Below are 20808 nucleotides of genomic sequence, written 5' to 3'. Positions count from 1 at the left end.
CTGGTTGTTCTGCAGGACACGGTTGCCACGCATGCCGTTGCCAGCGGTGACAGGTGAGTGAGTGTGTGTGCTATTCCCCTTATATGTGTGTTTTCCCTTCTGTGTGCTGGAAGGGTTAACTTCCTTCCCAGTGTGTGTGATGTCACTGGGTGTGGTTGACTGGTGGGTGTGGCCTTTCGGCCTATATAGCCTGAGACTCCTGCAGGCTTCAGTAGGTTGCTCTCAGCCATGCTGGCTGGAGCAGCCTCCTGTCTCCTCCATCTGCCTGGTGAGGACCATCCTTCTGGTCATACTGTCACGGCTGGCGGTGGGGGAAACCCCCAGCCGTGCGGTACCCGTAGATGTTGGGTCGCTGCAAGGCCAGGACCACAGGATCAGGGAGCAGGTCACCTCCTAAAGTCTCCCTGATCTGACCCTAACTCCTAACCTGCATGGGCCGACCTTTAGGGTAGGAGGACCCATGCGCTGGAACCTCGGGTCCCTACTATCCCTCCGCAGGTCCCTAGGCTAGGAGCTGGATAGACTACCTGTTCCTCCAGAACACGGAGGAACAGGAGCCTAGAAAGGCCAAGCTGGTAAATAAGGGGAAACCAATACACCTTATGGCAGTGGCAGGTATGTGGAACTACTACCTCACCTACCTGCCATAAACACACAGCCCGGAACCCATGCAAAAGTGCTGTCTGTCTAACAACCACAGAAAAGACAACAGCACACAACATACATCACACGGGGAACCAGGGAACCATAAGGTGCAACAAACCAGCAACCACATACACATAAACATAACATCAGACAAGGTAACAAAGGTTTTACTAACAAGGTTTTATGACCAGAAGGATGGTCCTCACCAGGCAGATGGAGGAGACAGGAGGCTGCTCCAGCCAGCATGGCTGAGAGCAACCTACTGAAGCCTGCAGGAGTCTCAGGCTATATAGGCCGAAAGGCCACACCCACCAGTCAACCACACCCAGTGACATCACACACACTGGGAAGGAAGTTAACCCTTCCAGCACACAGAAGGGAAAACACACATATAAGGGGAATAGCACACACACTCACTCACCTGTCACCGCTGGCAACGGCATGCGTGGCAACCGTGTCCTGCAGAACAACCAGCAGGCAGAGACCCTGCCACCACATGCACAACACCAGACGTTGCCGTGGACAACCGCAGGTGAAAGGAGGTGTCCAAGTGCATACAACCAATACAACCTTGTGCACAACAAACAAACCAGGAAGTGCACACAAACACAGACGAAGGACATGCACACCAAAACACGTTGCCAAGGGCAACCGCACGCATGCCTGTTATTCGCGGCAACCGCACCTGAGGCAAACCACTAAGTGCCCCCAGCTGCGGTTGCGACAACACCAGACCGCGGATAACTGCATGCGGCTCCCAAGGAGTCACGACCATGACCAAGGGTCGTGACAAATATGTAGCATTTCTTCAGCAGAATGAGAATTCTGCAGATTTTCAAATCTACACCATGCTTTATTTTTCTGCACAGACTTTTTTATGTTATACAGTATGCGGATAGTATTTTGCAAATCCCATAAACAGATATTACACTGCAAATTGCTGAAACTATTCATTATGTGTAAATGACTGCATGTGCAGTACAGCAGATCAGGGGATGCTAGTCATCCTATTTAATCACATCCTATGCTCACATCTTGAGTATGAATCCTAGATCTACCGATTGCTGAGCCTAGAGAGTTCCAGCAAGTAGCGGAAAAATTTGGGAAAAAAACTCCATGTATTAGAGAGAAAGAAAGAAAGATCACAAATCTGCATGGCTGAGCATTAGAGTCAGTAAGGTATCATGCTACATAAGCTATTTAGACTTTACTTCGGTAAGCAGAATACTGTTAATATACCTTTCACACTTGGACACTACTTGGCCAGTCGTATCTTAAAGCCTATATACCTTAAGTGTGAATTACAAGCACAATTGCAAAAGTGAAATTGCCAGTTATAGATACAAGAAATGTCTTGAGAAAGTGTTGGATAATTTCCATCCTTCCTCAAATCCATACAAAACCATCTGAGGAGATTCACACTGTATACAGTGGAAACTGCATATGTTTCTGCAATCCTTGGATGTACTACAATTCCCATGTGCCTTTGTATAGAGATGTTTATTCTGCTATCTCTGGCCTGGTTACTGACACCATCTGCCAGCCATTGAACTCCTACACGGCCTGCCTTGCATCCATACAAACACAACATAACGGGCACCCCAACTACCATCAGGCAGGAGCCCCAGAATTAGGGTGTTCCCTGGGGGAAGAAACTGTGCACCTTCCTTTTACTGCATGACCCTAGGGAGCAACAGTGTGAAGAAAGCCACTGTAGTTGACTGTAGTAGCCAGAGCCACTACCACTAACGTCCTCCGCTCCTGTTCCTCCTGGGCTCACTTCACATGTGTTATAAAAGCATATGTTACATTATTAACTCCACTAACATGCTTCAGACCCCATGCTATTCCTATTAGCTGTAGGCAATAACCAAACACTTCAATAATTCATTTCCCATAGTGTCCAAATAATACATTGTAAAATATGCTAATAAACTTTCTTATTGCAGTATTTCCAGAATACATAAACTGGGCATAGTTGTATGATTGGCAGCAGTATTGTTGCGCTTTACACATTATATATTTTAATCTTATGCATAATATAGAAATATTCATGCCTTAACCAACACTGGTTTCTATGGAAACATATTAAATATGTGTAATATAGTTTGTGATTTATAATGTACGTAGTGCTGTTTTTTGCATTAGATTATGCTGCTAAATGGAATAATAAAATTACATCAAATCTACTACTGTACATTCTCTCATATATGAGATATAACTTTAGCCTTGCTCTGTTGAATTCTTCTGTAAAAATAATGCTAAATTTTAAAAAGATGCTCATAGAATTTGTTTTGTGTAAATTCTACATACAATAATTATACTCGTGAATACAGTCACAGCTGAAAGGGCCCATTTTGGGGTCTGATACAAAACATTAATGACACTGTTTGGCAAGATTAATTTTGAATATATTTTGCTGAATAGGTCGAATAGATTTAAAAAAAAAAGAAGCATCTTTATTTTTCCTCTGATCCCCCCCAGTCACTGCTTTTCCAAAGCTTACCAATCCCATCTTGGTCTACTCTTCCTGGTCCCAACTTGACACATAGGAAATGGCAGGAGATGCTTTCTCAGCTAATCACTGGCTGTAGTGGTGATCTGCCTCAGCCAGTGATTTCCTCTAAGTCAAGCCAGGACTAGGAAGAAGAGAACGTCAGAGACCCATTAAATGGCAGAGGCAGAGGGTGAACCCATGCTGCTCCATATATTTAAAAAAATGACCACAAGAGACAACACCTTTAAAATATTAATTCCAGTAAAAAAACTTTTTTTTTAGATTACAGTGTTAAAAAGATAGCACTTGCAGTTTTTGATGTATAGTTTTGGATTGCAGTTTTTGAGCCAAAGCTCAACTTTTGACCTTAACTCAAAAAAAGTATAAAAACTGCACCAAAATCTGCCACAAAAGTGCAAGATTTCCCCGTGGAACCTGAGATATCAGTTCCCAAATCTAATGCTATACTCCTGAGTGATTTCCTCTGATGGTGCTGGCGAGATGTTTTTCTTTCTTGGGAGATAACGCTTTGCATATACTATTGTTGTCAAGTATAGTGTTGTTGTGACACCATCACATACATTATTGTCCCATCACATACATTATTGTTTCCATGCGTACACAAATAACTAGTGATTTGGATCAACAGTATGGTTAGAAATGGCATATCCGTCAGAAGGCTCATACATAGTCTGTTTTTACTTCTGTTTATCTAGAGTAAGGAAACACAAAACTTTTTTGAAACAATGTCACCTTTATCCCAATGACAGAAGGGAACAGTCAAAGGCAAATACTTGGCTGTACTTCCTAACACACTAATGCTATCCAATCCTGATAACCAGAGACATCATTTCCAAACTTCTTCTGGCAGAGAATGTAATAGTTTTACTGCCCGATATATTTCTTGCCACAGGGAAAGATTAAAATGCAGTCATGAGAATAAAGCATGACAGAAGAAACATTTTCTAAGCTGATATCCAAAGGATGTATTTCTTGTTACATTTAACAAAACTAATTATCTTTTAAAGATATTTGCATTTTTAAAAGTAAAGTAAACTTGATGTGTGTCTGATTCGATCAAATTGATCATTCGATTCATTCCTAAATCGATTTGACCCAAATCGAAAGTGCTTCAACCCTGAATAATTGTGGATGACATTCTGTTTCTCTCACATGCACAGTCTACAGATGTTTTATGAATGTTGTAGAAAAACAGACTTCATGTATATGTTCTTCTGTTTGTATTTGAGCCTATGACTCAAGTGCTGTGTGACAACAATCCAAACCACTGAGCCCACTGTATTGCCCCAAGCTTCCATGTTTTTCCATAGCCAATAAGTATAGGCTCACAGGTAATTTGCATTACAATACAACTATATTTTTTTTTTGGGTTTTATGCTCTACAAGACCCATCATTACTCTTTCTGCTTCTACTACTACTACTGATAATAATAGTGTTACATTGATTATACAATACTTAATAAGAACATTTATACTGTGTATAGATATTTATTTTTTTGTATTACCATTCTCCCCATCAGACTTCCGCTCATGGTCAGTATCCGTTAGCGAAAGCGCAGAGTTGGCTCTACTTGACAAGCAGGAACTGTGCTCTGACTTCATCTCCCTCATCCACATTCTGAGGGCACGGTCTGGTGATGTGGCGCCTTCAGTCTCGGTATCCACATCAGAACCCATCTCTAGTGGGTAGGTATGCTGTCCACCCGTGTGTAGGTTGGTCTGATAGGCAGAGCATATAATGTGCGGAGACTCACAGTATTCCATCTCTGAAAGAAACAGTGAAAATGAAATAGAGACAAGTGTGAATTTTTTTACTTACTTACTTAAATTTGGTGGGGCATCCAGCTATAGGAAGAGTTCTGGTTGTTTCAAAGTTCTTCCATTTAAGAATTATGGATTTCACTTTGTTCTTGAGAATATTCAGAGAAGAACATCTTTTCAGCCTTCTGAAAATCTATGCCTCTATACAATCTTGTCCCCGAGATCTACACACAGTTCTTTACTCCTTGTGGCTTGATTTTTGCTCTGATACGCATTGTCAACTGTTAGACCTTATACAGTATAGACAGGGATATGTATTTCCAAATCATGTCCAGTCAACTTAATTTACCATAGGTAGAATCTAACTAATGTGTTGAAACATCCCAAAGGTGATCAAGAGAATTGGGGGAGTGGCTAAATCTCAAATGTCATATCAAAGGGCCTGAACACTTATATCCATTAGTTTTTCCTCTTTTATAAATTTGCAAAACAATTCTAAAATTCAGTTTTCACTTCTTCATTATGGGGTATTGAGTGCAGAATGATGAGGACATATTTTTATTTTTTTATTTTAGCAGAAGGCTGCAACATAACACAATATGAAAAAAGTCATAGGTTCTTAAGACTTTCAGAATGTATGGTAAGTAGTGTTGAGCGAGCATGCTCAGCCGATTTGCTGTTAATACAATGAAAGTCAATGAGAGAACCGAGCATCAAACCAGGCACCCCCTGCTCTGAAGAAAAGACTAATGGTCTTGTCATAAGACTATGAAACCAATAAATGGCACTGTTCATGAATAGTGTAGATCAGTGTTTCCCAACCAGCGTGCCTCCAGCTGTTGCAAAACTACAACTCCCAGCATTCCTTGACAGCCTTTGGCTGTGCGGGCATGCTGGGAGTTGTAGTTTTGCAACAGCTGGAGACGCACTGGTTGGGAAACACTGGTGTAGATCACACATTTTCCATGCAAATGGGTTTTCAGCTAAAAAACAAGGCAGATTCTGCTCATTTGCATTTCTTTCCCATATGCCCATGTTTATGCAAATTAGTTTTTACATGACAAAACTGTATAGAAAGGTTATTGAATATTATGTTAGGACAATCAGAAAACTTTTTGTCACCCTTATGATATTGATCTAGGTGTGCAGGTCCACCCAAGCCATCCAACATATGTGAAGCAACTTTGAGGCTTACTGGCTCTCAGTCAGATGAGAGCTGGTTTGGAATGTCTCATAGTGCATAAGGCTGCCATTTTAAAGTATGCTGACTAAGCCTGTTATCTGTCTCTTGGATAGATTGATGGCTTGCACATACCTGGCTTTTGGCATATAGCCTTTGTGTGTTTATCTATTGTATGTCGTAGATAATAGGAGTCCAAGACGCATCCAGCTATCCTCTTAATGCTGTTTACAAACCATTTTGATGGGGTTTCCATCAATTTTTAACCTCTTTTTGCGAACCAGACACCCTCTTCTCTTCCAAGCAGGGGGTTCCTGGGGTTCTGCCATTGACTTCCATTGTTCTCAGTGCTCTGTAGCTCACACGAGCATACCAATGTGTTCGCCCAGAGCACACGAGCACTTTGGTGCTCGATCAACACTAATAGTAAGTTATTGATACTATTTACATTATTTTTGTGATTGTCATTAGAGTTCAGAGAATCGAATCCAACAAAGTGGATCATTATCATTATTTTAAATACCTATGATTTTAAAATCCATTTTTACTGATCTTTATTACAGTATGCTTTCAATCACTTTTTTTTTTTACTGTATGACTAATTTATTTAATATGTTTGTACTTTTATATGCAAGTAGCAGGGAAGTTGGATGTTCTTTTCATATATTTTGTCTGTACACACTAATATGCTGACATTGCAACTGTATTGAAAAATGTAGTCCACCACGCTTTATGCAAAAAAGGTATGCTGCACTATATATGTTACCTTTTTAATGGTTGTCAATGGCAGATGTGTTAAACTGTTTAGGAATTTTAGGAATACAGTTGAACATATCTGGATTATGTGTTCAGGGAGATCATCTCAAATGGTTCTGCTGAACATAATCACTAATGGGGAAGGGGGATCAAAAAGCTTGTACGGTATGTAATATAACATAATAATTGCACTTGTGCAAGAAAATGCAAGAATGAAAATCTGCTTATGCAAGAATAATAATCTTTCCATAAGGACAGAAAAAAATCAAGACTTACGCTGAGATATTATGAAAAATACACACTATAATATGCGACACATGTTTTATGCAAAATTGATTTTTCATCTTAAAAACATTATTCACAGGGCATAATTAAAGGACATAATTTCGGTTTTAACTATGACAGATTCACTCGTGCTATGCCTCTAACTAATATAAATCGCTTGCATTTTACAACTGAGAATAATAAATCGGGAAATTATGGCATAGTTCAATATGCGTAGAAAATCAGACATTATAACTCTACTTATACAAAGCTTCTGCCTGTCTTATGTGTTAAATTCATCTCCACTAGCTAGGTTTGCAGTTCAGCTTGTATAAGTATAGTGTATTTACTTGGACATTTATGAAATTACAGTACATTCCAAAAGTTTTTTGTTTTTTCATCAATGTACCTGTATGAGGGCATATTCTCTGCAGGACAAGTTATAGTTTTAATGCACCATTTTGGGTACATATGATCGTTGATTAACACCAGCTATCTAACTTAAACCCCCTTTGTTTACATCAGTAAAAATGCGTATTGGTGGTCACTAGTGGCAAATTTACTATGTGTGACTTTTGCATAAATTGCACCAAAAGTCGCAACTTACACCATGCAAACCAACCTTTTACTCTTACACGTACAGGTGTAAATCACATGGCACCCTCTCGAAATATATTATTAAGGAGACCCTTTTCATAAATTTGGCATAGGCACACAAAGGAAATACAGACTTATAACTGACACAAAACAACCACACACGATAAATGTCCCCCTTAATATTTAGGAGCTCTAATCTGCATGCATAATTTTGCAAATCTTGGATTATTAGAACTCACACCTTTTTATAATTAGCTTAGACATGTGACACATTTCCAATTAATTTTTTGTCTTCTTGCCTAATTTTACGTAACGTATATAATAAAATAGTACAAGTGGAAATATTCACTGATTATAGTACTCAATGGCATATTTTCAACCATTGATGTTGGAGACTGTATCTGATGGGAATTGCATCTTATTTATTAAAAGGTGCTTTTAAAGTTGTCTGATTGTTTCAATTTCCCTTTAGGAGTGAGAAGAGAAATCCCTCAAATTTTTGTGCCAATTTGGAGAAATGTTAGATGGAACTTTTCAACCTGTGCAATTTCTGCCAACATCAGGCATAAACTGACTAATATAGGCAGGCTAATAGGTTTGTGAGTTCCAATGTTTGTAACACTACTTCAATTATTTAGTGTTGTATTAACGATTTCAATACTAGGTCATTTACTCCACTTCCTGACAATGCAGATTTTCCCCTTTTTTACAATACATAAGTCTTTGAAAGCTATCATTTTTCTCTCATTCAGTTATGTAAATACGTTTTGCACCATTTTTCACTGATAAATGGGGCTATATTTTTATTTAAGTTCAATAAGTTTTTATTGTCAGAATAAAAGTGTCAATTGCACAAGGTACAGAATGCAAGTTGCATATGATTCACGGACATTATACATAATACATAATATTCCGATTTTCCTGTTTTACAGAATAGTACAGAAAAGATGCAAGAATACCTGAGTAATAAATGTTCGATATAGACAGTAAATGTGAACATAGGTATAGAAGCATAAAAAAAAATGAAAAGTTAACAACATTCCGAGCTGTGACATTAATATAGCATCAGTAAGTGTGCAAATTGTAGCTGAGACTAACACTACTGCGTGATAGCTGAGGATAACTATCCTATGACTTTACGCTTCATCTTAACTTATGTTTTCTTGACCCTGTTGGCCCTCTATTGACTTCCTCCATTTAGATGGGTTGCCGAGCTCACACGTTTCCAAGCTTCCCAATTTGACAAGTGTTGGGCAACCCGGAAAGATTGATGTGCGATAATGTATTTGTACGATATTGTAGTATTGACTGCGTTGATAGTCTCTTGCAGCCCAGGGGTATTAGTGCTTTTCCAGTTTCTCGCGATTGCCAGTCTTGTAGAAACTAGCATGTGTAAAACGCTGGTCCTAACTTTGGCTGGCAACTTGTCTAAACCTATCAACAATAGCGCCAGGGCTGGATCAAGAGGGACAGTATGACCGACCACCCTCGATATCTTATTAAATATTTGGGACCATAGAGAAGTGATTTTCGGGCAGGCCTAGAATATATGTAGCATCGAGCCCCTGTGTCCGCATTCCCTCCAGCAATCTGATTTCGAGTTTGGGTAAATAGCATGTAGCCTAACTGGAGTATAGTACCACCTTAGAGTCATTTTCAGATGCGACTCTAGGTGAGAGACACATTTTAGGGTGGAAATAGCTAATTTATTTGCGGTATCCCATTGGGTCAGGGTGAAGGATTGTCCGAGCTCAGCCTCCCATGCCAACAGAGGAGCAGTTTTGAGAAAACGGTCTCTTGCCCCTAGGAACATATATACTGGCCTGAGCCCCTTCGAGACTAAACCCACAATCGACCAGTGTGATAGCAGTTGGAGGTTACTGCTAACTTTGAAGGAGGGGTTATTAGACAGCACATGCCTTATTTTTAGGTAAGAAAATGCCTCCTGCTGAGGGATATTACTAGAGCGTTTAACCTCTTTGAAGGACTTTAGACTCGAGTCCGTTAAGAGGTCCGCCAGAGTGTTAATGCCGCAGTCTTTCCAAACATTAATATTCAAATCTGGAACCAAATGTTGGAGAGACTCCAGTGGGGTGAGGTGGGCCACCGAGGTAGGAACCGTCCCTCCACTCGCATGGTATGTTTTCCATTGGGCTACCGATGTGGAGACACAGAATGCAGGTTGGAGGCCAGAATAGGAATCGTGTAAAGCTGCCATAAGAAGGGCACGCAAGTTGTGTCCGGAGACCTGTGATTGTTCAATGTGGACCCAATGTTTCTCAACATCTCCCTTCCACCACTCTTTGAGTTAGTTAACTCTGGAGGCGAGATAGTAATCGTACAAATTCGGTAAGCCTAAACCCCCATGCCTCCTGTGTCTACACATAATGCTTCTGGCAATTCTTGGTCTAGTTTTGTTCCAAGTCAATGCATTTAGCATCCGATTTGCCAGATTAAAAAAGGAGTTCGGGACTGGAATAGGTATGGTGCGAAACAGGTACAGGAATTTTGGAAGTATATGTTGTTGAAAAGCTGCAATACGTCCTATCCAAGATAATTCAGTTTTTGCTATGCTAGTGAGCTCTAGTTGGATTGCTTGCAAAAAAGGGGGAAAATTGTTTGCGTAGAGTTCACGTGGAGTGGATGTTACTTTAAAACCCAGATATTGGATTGAGGAGTCTTGCCAATCTAATGGAAATTCCTTTCTCAAGTGGGTTACAGCTAAGTCCGAAATTCCCAGGGGAAGAGCCTGGGATTTATTTTCATTAACTTTATAGTAAGAGAGGGCCCCGTAAGACCGGATAATGTCCATTACTACTTTTAAAGATTTTTGGGGGTCAGTCAGGGACAGGATAATGTCGTCTGCGTACAGTGATATGCAGTGACATCTATTTCTGATCTGTACCCCTGACACCGACGGTGACTGGCGAATTGCTTGTGCCAATGGTTCTAGCGATAAAATAAATATTAAAGGTGATAGGGGTCATCCCTGTCTAGTGCCATTCGACAGGACAAACGGGTCGGACATTATGCCATTCGCTAGCACTTTAGCTGAGGGCTCTGAATAGAGGACCCGAATAGCCTTGATCATGGAGTCAGGGATACCCAACTTTTGGAGCACTGAGAAGACAAACGACCAATTAACTCTGTCGAAAGCCTTCTCAGCGTCCAGGGTAACCAGCACAGTCGGTAGCCTGTGCCTGTTGACGAAATCAATCAAGTTTACTATCCTTCTGGAGTTATCTGTAATCTGACGTCCCTTTACGAAACCCACTTGGTCCGATGCCACAAGGGTGGGAATAATGTCAGCTAGGCGGGAGGCCAGTATTTTCGCATAAATTTTGAGATCAGTATTAAGCAGGGAGATGGGACGAAAATTTTGCGGGACAGAGGGATCCTTCCCTACCTTAGGTAACGTCACGATAACTGCTTCTAGCATTTCTTTGGGAAGTTTCCCCGTCGTCATAGCAATAGACAGGGATGCATGAAGGTGTGGGACCAGATAGTCGGAAAAAGTTTTGTAATTGGGAGTCCGTCTGGGCCCGGGCTTTTGTGATGTGGCAGGCTGCGAATTATTTTAGAGATCTCAGCATGAGACATTGGGGCGCAAAGGGCGTCGCTTTGACGACCATCCAGAGAGGGAAGGTGGATAGAGTTTAGAAATTCATTTATTTTCTCAGGGGGGGCATGGGTAAAGCCAGATTTGTCTTTCAGGTTATACAGTTGGGAGTAGTAAGACATAAATCTATTAGCTATGGCTTTTGGGTCGTATAGCTTATAAGTCTTAGAGGGATCCCACAGAAATGCTATTTTGGATTTTATGGCTCTCGCTTTTATTCTACTGGCTAATAACTTCCCCGTCTTATTGGCCTGTATATAATACCTTGCCTTAATCTTTTTGAGTGAGAGTTCATATGTGTGTAAAAAGCTCTCTTTTAGTTGTGCTCTAAGAGCTCTCAGCTTCTCAGCCAATTCTGGAGAGGGGGTAGATTTATTTATCAATTCTGTGTTCGGTATTTGTTTTATAATGTCATCTTGCATTTTTTCCCTCAACTTTTTGTGTCTAAAGCTTAATTTCATTAAAATGCCCCTGATAAATGCCTTGTGGGCCGACCACACAATAGAGGGGTCTGACACAGAGGCAGTGTTAAATTTAAAGTACTCCTGTAATGCCCTAGACACTTCTTCTTGGTATTTTGTATTGGCTAGAATAAATTAGTTGGCCCTCCACAAAGGATTAGGAGGGGCAGAGAATTCTTCCGACACCTCCAGAGTCACCGGTGCGTGATCCGACCAAGTGATTGTTCCGATAGAAGATTTCACTGAGGCGCTCAGATTTCTGTACTTTCTTGAGTACTTTGTTTATAAAATGCATAGGCCGAGTGTTAGGGGCATACAGTCCCACTAGGGTATAAACAACGTTATTAATAGAGCACACATGAATGATATATCTCCCCCCTGGATCAAGCACCGTATGTTTACCCTGATGCACCACTGAATTACGTATGGCGAACATTACTCCTCTTTTCTTACTCCGACCATGGGAGTGAATCAGGGTCGGGAATGATGGGTGTTTTAATCTCCCGCTATCAGCTTCTAGTAAGTGTGTCTCCTGTGCACAAAATACATCACATTTAATCGAGAGTGCCTCCTTCCACATCATCCGCCTCTTGAAAGGGCTGTTTAGACCTCTTACGTTTAGGGATCCAACCATTAATACCATTGTGACAGTCTAAAAGCTACGATGATGATCCCTCGGACTTTGCGGAAGGAGGCACTCCCAGCACACTGCAATAAAATCAAGTGAGAAATGTGTTTAGGACACAGCAGCGGAAAAGAACAAAAGCAAAAAAGTAAAAGAACAAACATAATAAACCAGAACTGACCGCCCAGCGAAAGGGGCAGTGAAAAAGTATTACAAGGGTCAGAGCTCGTATACCCTTGCGCATTGTATTGGGGGAAAACAGTCATGCCTACCACCGAGAAGGAACAAAAAATAGAACATGTTCCTGCTCCAAGATGATTCGAACCTCTAGCGATGTTTCTTCTGTCGGCGTCTCTCTACCCGCTGCCAATCTCCTTCAGCGGCATGGCGTTGGTGTTGCTTCTCTGCAGGTACCTCTTCAACCGGAATACCCCAGGCTGCCAGCACTGATTTCCCCTCCTCCACCATGTGGATTACAGTCATGGTGCCATTCTTTTGCACTAGCAGCTTCATAGGATATCCCCATCTGTACGGGACAGAGTGGGAACGCAAAGCAAGGGTGATCGGGGCTAGTGTCCGCCGAAGTTGCAGGGTGGCTACGGAGAGGTCAGCAAAAAGTTTAACCGATTGGTAGGGGTCCGGCAACATGCCCAGTTTCCTTGCCGCTGCTAGAGTGTCCTCCTTAGCTTGAAAAAAGTGCAAGCGGGCGAGAACATCACGCGGTGTGTCGTCCGGGAGATGTTTTGGCTTAGCAATCCTGTGCGCTCGATCAATTATAAGGTCTTGCTCAGTACAATCAGGCAATAGGATTCACATCAAGTTCTTAATATATGTTTGGAGGTCCTCAGCTAGCACCGACTCTGGCACTCCGCGCAATTTTAAGTTATTTCTGCGGGAACGGTCTTCAAGGTCCGCTACCTTCGCACGGAGGTACGCGATTTCTTCTGCTTGTGTATCATGGGCATCGATTAAGTTGTTATGATAGACTGAAAACTCGCCCATTTTCTGCTCTACATGCTGGACTCTGTTGTCCAAGTCGGTCACAGAGGATTGGATCGGTGTAAGCAGTTGTGACAGGTGGCTGGTGACCGAATGCTTAAACGCAAGCAGCATTTCCTTTAACAACGTGCTGGATGCTGGCTTGTCGTCTGTGGGGAAGTTGTGGAGCACTTCTGGCAAAGGGTCTGTATTTGGCCCGTCAGTGGGGTACTGTGACTCACCATCAGCCGCCTCTGGAGCTTGTAGTCTGGGCCTCTGCTTAGCCGGGCTGGCATAGGGAGATCGCTGTGCTGCCGGTTTGCTCGGCAATGCTGCGCTGTTCCCCTTTATGACCTCCTCTGCATGGTCCGCGCTCGGACGGTTTTTATGTGGAGACCCCCTGGGGCTTTGTTGCAGTGACCTGCTGCCATCTGAGCTGCGTGGTGAGCCTCCGGTCATTGAGGATTGCGGGCTGGAGCTGTGTTCGGCATGCTGAGTTCGCGCGCCGGCGCCATCTTTGTCCCGCTCCTGACCGAAGAAGAACTCCAGCTTCCCCTGGTTCTTCATGCTCCTTTTCCCTGTAGTCATCATCAGGGACAGTTCCTGTCGCGACAGGCACCAGGAGGGTAAGATTGCAGTCATTAGTGAGGTTCTGTTAAGCTGAATCGCTGTGTTGGAGCAGGAGCTCTGAGATTATGCGGCCATCTTCCTCAGCGTCGCGGCCACGCCCCCCTATATTTTTATTTAAGTATTTTCTTTGTATTTATAAGCAGGAAAACAAAAAAATGTTTATGGCGCATAAAAAAAAATATATTTCTCTTAGTAACACAACAAGCAACTAAATTATTTTTTGAATGTTGCCCCCTTTCTAAAACAGTCATATTGAGATATGGGATGTATGGGTTTTGGTTGCTGTGGGCGGGGCCAGAAGTTGCAGTGTGGTGTGTGGTGCATTTGGGGGACATTTAATATTATATATTTTTTAATTAATTTCTTCTGTAACTGGGGGTCAGAGAGGTTGTAGAGGATTGTGTAACCACACTGCAGAGCTGATCGTGGTCTGCTAAGGCTCAGCAGATCACACATGCTCCCATCCTCCAAAGCTCACATCTCTACTGGGAATGCAACAGGAAGTAGCATTGCCGCTTCATAATCTCTATACACAGAGCTCATTGAGCTCTGTGTATAGTTTAACAAGGAAGGCAGGGATGGTGATTTATATATATATATATATATATATATATATATATATACACTGTATGTATAATACTGTACATTTTAATTGCTTGACTATCTTTGTTTCCGATGGGTATGAACACTAACAAAGATATATTCCATTGGTTTCACGTGTTCATATGTTCCTCTTGTGCCGTTCCTTCTCATCTACTCAGGAGTGTGGATTAACAATGCATGCACAGTTGCCTTTCGGGAAGGCTGTTCAAGTCCCTCCACAGTGGGTAGAATGGCTCTGAGAAGGCAATTTAATTGTCCAATATGAGCTGCTTTCCTCCTGAGTAGGACAAAACCTGCTTTTGATGTATCTAGAGCATACACTGAGCAGCAAATGGACCCTGAAAGAAGCCTTATGTTGGTAAAACACCTCAAATGTTTATTTCCTCATAATTTAGACTATTGTTGACTTTTTTTCTTTTTATAGTATGACTTTTGATTAACTTCTAACTTTAGTTCTACATTATTCAGTTTAGTATTTCATTTTTTATAGCATGAAATATCTTACTGTGTGGCACAGGCACAGGCAGATCTTGCAGCAGAATCCTTAGAGGTCACTTAGCACATTCTTCTTCTCACCTTATGTGCATCAAGATACAGCTTATTGGGATATTCCCTGGTATTTGTTTTCCAGCTAGGCCTTCAGGCTTTAATTAAATTTTGATTATGAACCTAGAAAAGCAATTATAGCCTGTAAAAAATTCAAACTGTCATTATAAGTAACGGTGACTGAATGACCTAACTTTAATCTAGCATCATTATTGTGTTGTTCAGCGTGCTTGTAACTTTGAGAGTAACCAATGGATGTAAAGATGTCCCATGTGATCCATTAAGGTGCAGTTATAAAATTACAGAGAAATAAAAATTGACAAATATTCCCTCCGGCCTAAGCAGCTCTTCACCTTTTACAAGCAAATTATTCTTTATGGACTGAACGTTTTTTAAACATTAGCTATTACTGGCTGCGTAGATAAACTTATCATAAAAACAATGACAATCACTTTAAAATAACAGTTGGCTATCGGCAAGCAGTAACATTTCTTGAATAAAATAGCTGGATTTTTTTGCTAATACAAATAGCGTCAATTCTGTCTTCTCAATGAGGCTAGAGGTTGAAAGGGTTTCAGTACATTAAATTAATATGGCTAACTTTATAATATGGACTGAATTAAAAAGTTAGTGAGTGGGGGGGCGGAGCTAGCGCCGGCAGGAGATGGCTGCATGAGTGTATAGCTCCGTACACTAATCGCCCTAAACAGCCTGGATTTATAGCCTGGAGATCCAACCATGGTCAAAATCGGAGGACCCAAACCTAGTGACACCGCTGATCAACAAAAAACTCCTGTCTGCAAAGGAGATATGGACAAATTTATAAAAAAAAATCGGCTTCTGCTTATGTGGCGCGGGAAAGCAAGATGGCGCCGGCCTCACCACGCACTGCAGGCCGCCCACAGAAAGAACAGTCCGGTTCGTCCCAGGAAACGGAGGCAGAGATAGACAGCTTACCTATCTCTAGATCGTACCTCAGAAAAGTCCTCACATCCTCGCTAACGGCAGCGCTGGAGCCTCTGAGCACAGACCTTGCAGCGATTAAACAGGACATGAGACAAATCGGCAGGAGGGTGGAGACGCTGGAGGATTCTCAAGCGGCCCTGGTGAGTCACCAAATTGGAGTAGCTAGTAACCTAGTCTCCATACAAAGCAACCTGAATGCCATATATTGCGCTCTTGAAGATCAAGAGAATCGCGGCAGACGCAACAACTTGCGCTTTCGGGGGGTGCCTGAATCAACTGTCTCTAGTGACATTCCCCATGTCATTACTCAAAACTGCCTCTCTATCTTGGGCCCCGACTCAGCTCACGAGGTGTTGATAGAAAGAGCGCATAGGGCTTTAAGACCCAAGCCGGCCTCTTCAGACCCACCAAGGGACATCATTTGTAGGTTCCTGAGCTTCCAAGTTAAAGAAGCCATCATGATTAAAGCTCGCTCTGCAGGGGAGATCTCTTGGGACGGATGCAACATTACTGTTTTTCAAGACCTCTCCCAATCCACATTAAAGAAGAGGAGATCTTTGAAGCCACTAACAGACTGGCTTAGATCACATAACATCCCATATAGATGGACATTTCCTTTTGGCCTGTCTTTCTACCACGAAGGTCGCAGGATGAATATATCTACATTCACCCATCTCAATCCAGTTTATGATCACCTCAACATTGAACCTTTGAATATCCAAAACTGGGACATAATCCAGGACTTATCCTCTTTACCAGATTTGCCTATTCTGGCTCCATGGGAAAAACAACACACCCCAAGATCTGCTAAGTCCAGGAGGGATGTCTCGCAGTCCACACCAAGAAGACTTCCGTTGGGAGAGTGAGCGGGACTGCCTTACTTTTCTTGCCCATTACACTCCCTCTCTCTAAACTTTAACCCCTGCTTCACTCATGCCTTCTACAATCTCCCATTCTCGTATCTACACTTACCACTTAACCCTTTCATTTCCTCCTCTTCTCCAACATCTATACCTGTCCTGCATGGATTTGGATCTACACTTTTATATAGGGTGATATCTTTCACATATTTGAAATTCCCCCTTTAATCCACCAACGTTTTAATTGCGCAACAGCGCAAACACTATCTTGCTTCAGTTTATTCTGGAGCCTAAGTTTCTGTTTTTGGTGTTACTACTTGTTCTGTTTAGTAGATACCTTCCATACTATAACCTAACCTCACTGCAACCCAGTCACCGTATTTTTTTTCCTGATACCACAGTATATACCAATAATCACATTACTCTGTAACAGCTCTTCCTATGGGAGAAGCCAGAGTCGCAGTGGTCCACCCAATGGTCTAAGAAATCATGGCTGATCTCACAATAACTTCATATAATGTTAAAGGCTTCAATGCCCCCTCTAAAAGGTGTCAAATTTTTTCGCTTCTGAAAAAAAAGAATACCTCTGTGTTATTTTTACAAGAAACACATTTTAAGTTTAATCGCTATCCAGACCTTTCTCATTCCAGCTTTCCTGTGTGGTTCCACTGTGGCTCGGGCTCCTCCGCATCCAGGGGAGTTAGTATCGGTTTCAGCAAAAACACAGTTTTCCAGTATGTTTCGCATATTCAGGACGCAGAGGGAAGGTATTTAATGCTAAAAGGTACTATAGCCAACCAGCTCTATACTTTGATAAACGTATACGCCCCCAATGTCAACCAGACCTCTTGGTTCGATGCTATTTGCCCAATAATAGAATCTTTCCAAGAAGGCACGGTTATCATGGGAGGAGACTTTAATGTTGCTCTGAACCCCGCTTTAGACTCCTCAACCAAGAAATCTGTCCTCTCACAGAAAAAGCTCAGCTCTCTTTGCAACAAATTGCATAGCTTAAACCTAGTAGATGCCTGGAGATCATTTAATCCCACAGAGAGGGACTTCACCTTTTTTTCAAATGTGCATGGCTCATACCCGAGATTGGATTACCTTTTCATTTCTAAAACTCATCTCCAGTTTTGCTCCAAAGCCCATATAGACTCTATTCACTTATCCGATCACTCTCCAATCTTTGTCACTATCTCTACCCCCCGTCTAGCTCCCAGAACAACGAATTGGAGATTCAATGAACAATTGATTTCTAAAGAGAATAGAGACAGAATTAAAAAATCCTTAGACGACTTCTTTTCCCTAAACGCCCTCCCAGAAACCTCACACCACGTCCTATGGGACACCCACAAGGCATATATAAGGGGCCAACTTATCAGCCTTGGTGCACATCTTAAAAAATTAAGACAAGCCCGGATTGACGGTCTTCTATCGGAGATTGGGAGAATGGAAGCGATTCACAAAAAATCCCTCTCTGACCAATACCTCCCTAAACTCAACTCACTTCGCTCAGAACTTAGAAATATCTTAAACTCTATATCGGCTAAATACTTTCTTAACTCCCAATTTAAATACTTTGCCCATGGGGACAAAGCGTCCAAGTTTATTATGAATAGGATTAAAAAGAGGAGGAATCACAATTATATATGCAAGATTCATAATGATATGGGCGGTTCGGTTTCAACATCCAAAGAAATAGCCTCTCAATTTCAAGCCTTCTACCAAGCTCTTTATAACTTACCCCAGCACAACGCTCTCAACTAATGCCCCTTCCACTATAGAAGCCATCAACAGCTTCCTAGATTCGGTCTCCCTTCCCAAACTTACTATCTCTGACACTAAAATTTTTAGAATCTCCCTTTTCTATAGATGAACTGAAAAAAGTTATCAAACAGCTCCCAAAAAATAAAGCCCCAGGCCCTGATGGTTTATCAGCCCTATACTATACCACATTCGCAGACTCTATCTCTCCCTTCCTACTTAACGTCTGTAACCAATCACTCAAAGGCGTCCCACTCACTACAGATATGACGAGAGCCCTGATAACCATTATCCCTAAAGAAGGCAAAGATCCGGCACACTGTGCAAACTATAGACCCATTTCCTTATTGAATCTTGATCTAAAACTTCTAGCCAAGATGCTGGCGAACCGTCTCTCTCCCATTCTCCCATCTTTGATACATGGTGATCAAACGGGTTTTGTGATAGGTAGAGAGGGTAAGGACAACTCGGTTAGAATTATTAATGCCATCCATCATGCCACTAAGTTCTCCCATCCCTTAGTTTTCATCAGCACCGACGCCGAAAAAGCATTTGACAGGATTAGCTGGAACTTTTTGCGGCTTACTTTGATTAAGTTTGGAATACCCATACCTTTTATTGATGCAGTCTTTCTCATGTATTCCAATGCCTCGGCGTCGGTGCTGGTGAATGAAACTACCTCCCCTTCATTCCCCATTAAGAAATGGTACGCGACAAGGCTGCCCACTTTCCCCCCTGGTTTTTGTACTGTCTATGGAGCCACTCCTACAATCCTTCCGCCAAAATGACAAAATTAAAGGTATTAAACTTGGTAGCCATGAACATAAAGTCGCAGCATTTGCGGATGACCTCCTTCTCATCACCTCTAACCCGAAGACATCCCTCCCATTAATTATAAAACTTTTGAAAACATTAGCCCCCTGTCTAACCTTAAAATTAACATGAAAAAGTCTCATGTTTTATGCATAGGCCTAGATAGTCGCACTAAATCAGACTTAGCAGCACGATCCCCATTCAACTGGGACACCCCTTTCATAACATACTTAGGAATTCAAAATTAGTACAGATATTTCCAAATTATATCAACTAAATTTCATCCCACTCTTACAAAACATGAAAGACCAATTAAATAACCTTCACCTTCAGACTTTATCCTGGTTTGGCCGTAAAAATATATTCACCTCTTTAGTACTCCCTAAACTTAATTACTTACAACAAGTCCTCCCCCTCCCCATTCCTAGATCCTTCTTCCAGGCCCTTGATAAGGACATTCGATCTTTCATATGGTGTCGTAAGAAAGCTCGTATACGATTTTCTGTTCTGCAGAACCCTAAAACCTTTGGCGGCATCAACCTCCCAAATCCCTCCCTCTATAATTTAGCTACCTTATTAACCAGGGTTGTTGACTGGTTCAGGAACCCGTACATACAAGTCCTGGCCTAATATGGAATCTGCCCTAGCTAACATATCGTTCAGAACTTTACTAATTCACCCTCAACAAAACCGGGTTAAATTTAAGAATGCTGGCCCAGTTATAACTGCCACCCTGGAGGCATGGGACAAATTCCAGAGATCTGCCAATGGAATCCCACTCCCCTCCCCACTTACTCAAGTAAAAGACATAATAGACCTCGCTCCACTAGAGCTGAAACAAAGTCTCCCTCCATATATGCGTAACTCTGAAATATTGGCTCTTTCTCTTTATACGGAGGATGGTAAGATGATCCATAAAGATAAATTTTCCTCCATCTTCCCCGAATCCAAGATATTCCCTTCTCTCTTTTCATTTATACGAACCTGCTTAACAAAGTTTGTCCCCTACCATGCACTTTTAAGACCACTCACCTGGTTTGAAAGTCTTATCAATTCTAGACATCCCCCTAAGAAACTAATTTCACAACTGTACGGGAAATTATGCAAACCTATATGCCCTCCTAAACTAGCATTCATTGGTGCATGGGAAAAAGACCTGGGTACCATGTTCTCTGACGAGGACCAACTGAAACTATTTAGAGAGCCTCATAGCTCCTCT

General features: G+C 41.8%; 1 protein-coding gene across 3 annotated transcripts in view; it reads right to left on the bottom strand.

The window, feature by feature from the left end:
• Positions 1 to 20808, bottom strand: part of TENM1 (teneurin transmembrane protein 1) — a 766344-nt gene that overhangs the window by 655028 nt on the left and 90508 nt on the right. For all 3 annotated transcript variants that reach the window (XM_044305876.1, XM_044305878.1, XM_044305877.1), the window contains exon 2: positions 4669 to 4929. In XM_044305876.1, coding sequence (XP_044161811.1) covers positions 4669 to 4929 — 261 coding nt within the window. The remainder of the gene's footprint in view (positions 1 to 4668; positions 4930 to 20808) is intronic.

Source organism: Bufo gargarizans, chromosome 9, assembly GCF_014858855.1.
Source record: "Bufo gargarizans isolate SCDJY-AF-19 chromosome 9, ASM1485885v1, whole genome shotgun sequence".
Taxonomy (NCBI): Eukaryota; Metazoa; Chordata; class Amphibia; order Anura; family Bufonidae; genus Bufo; species Bufo gargarizans.
Note: the sequence above shows the minus strand (reverse complement) of the source record. Positions and strands in the feature narration are given on the sequence as shown.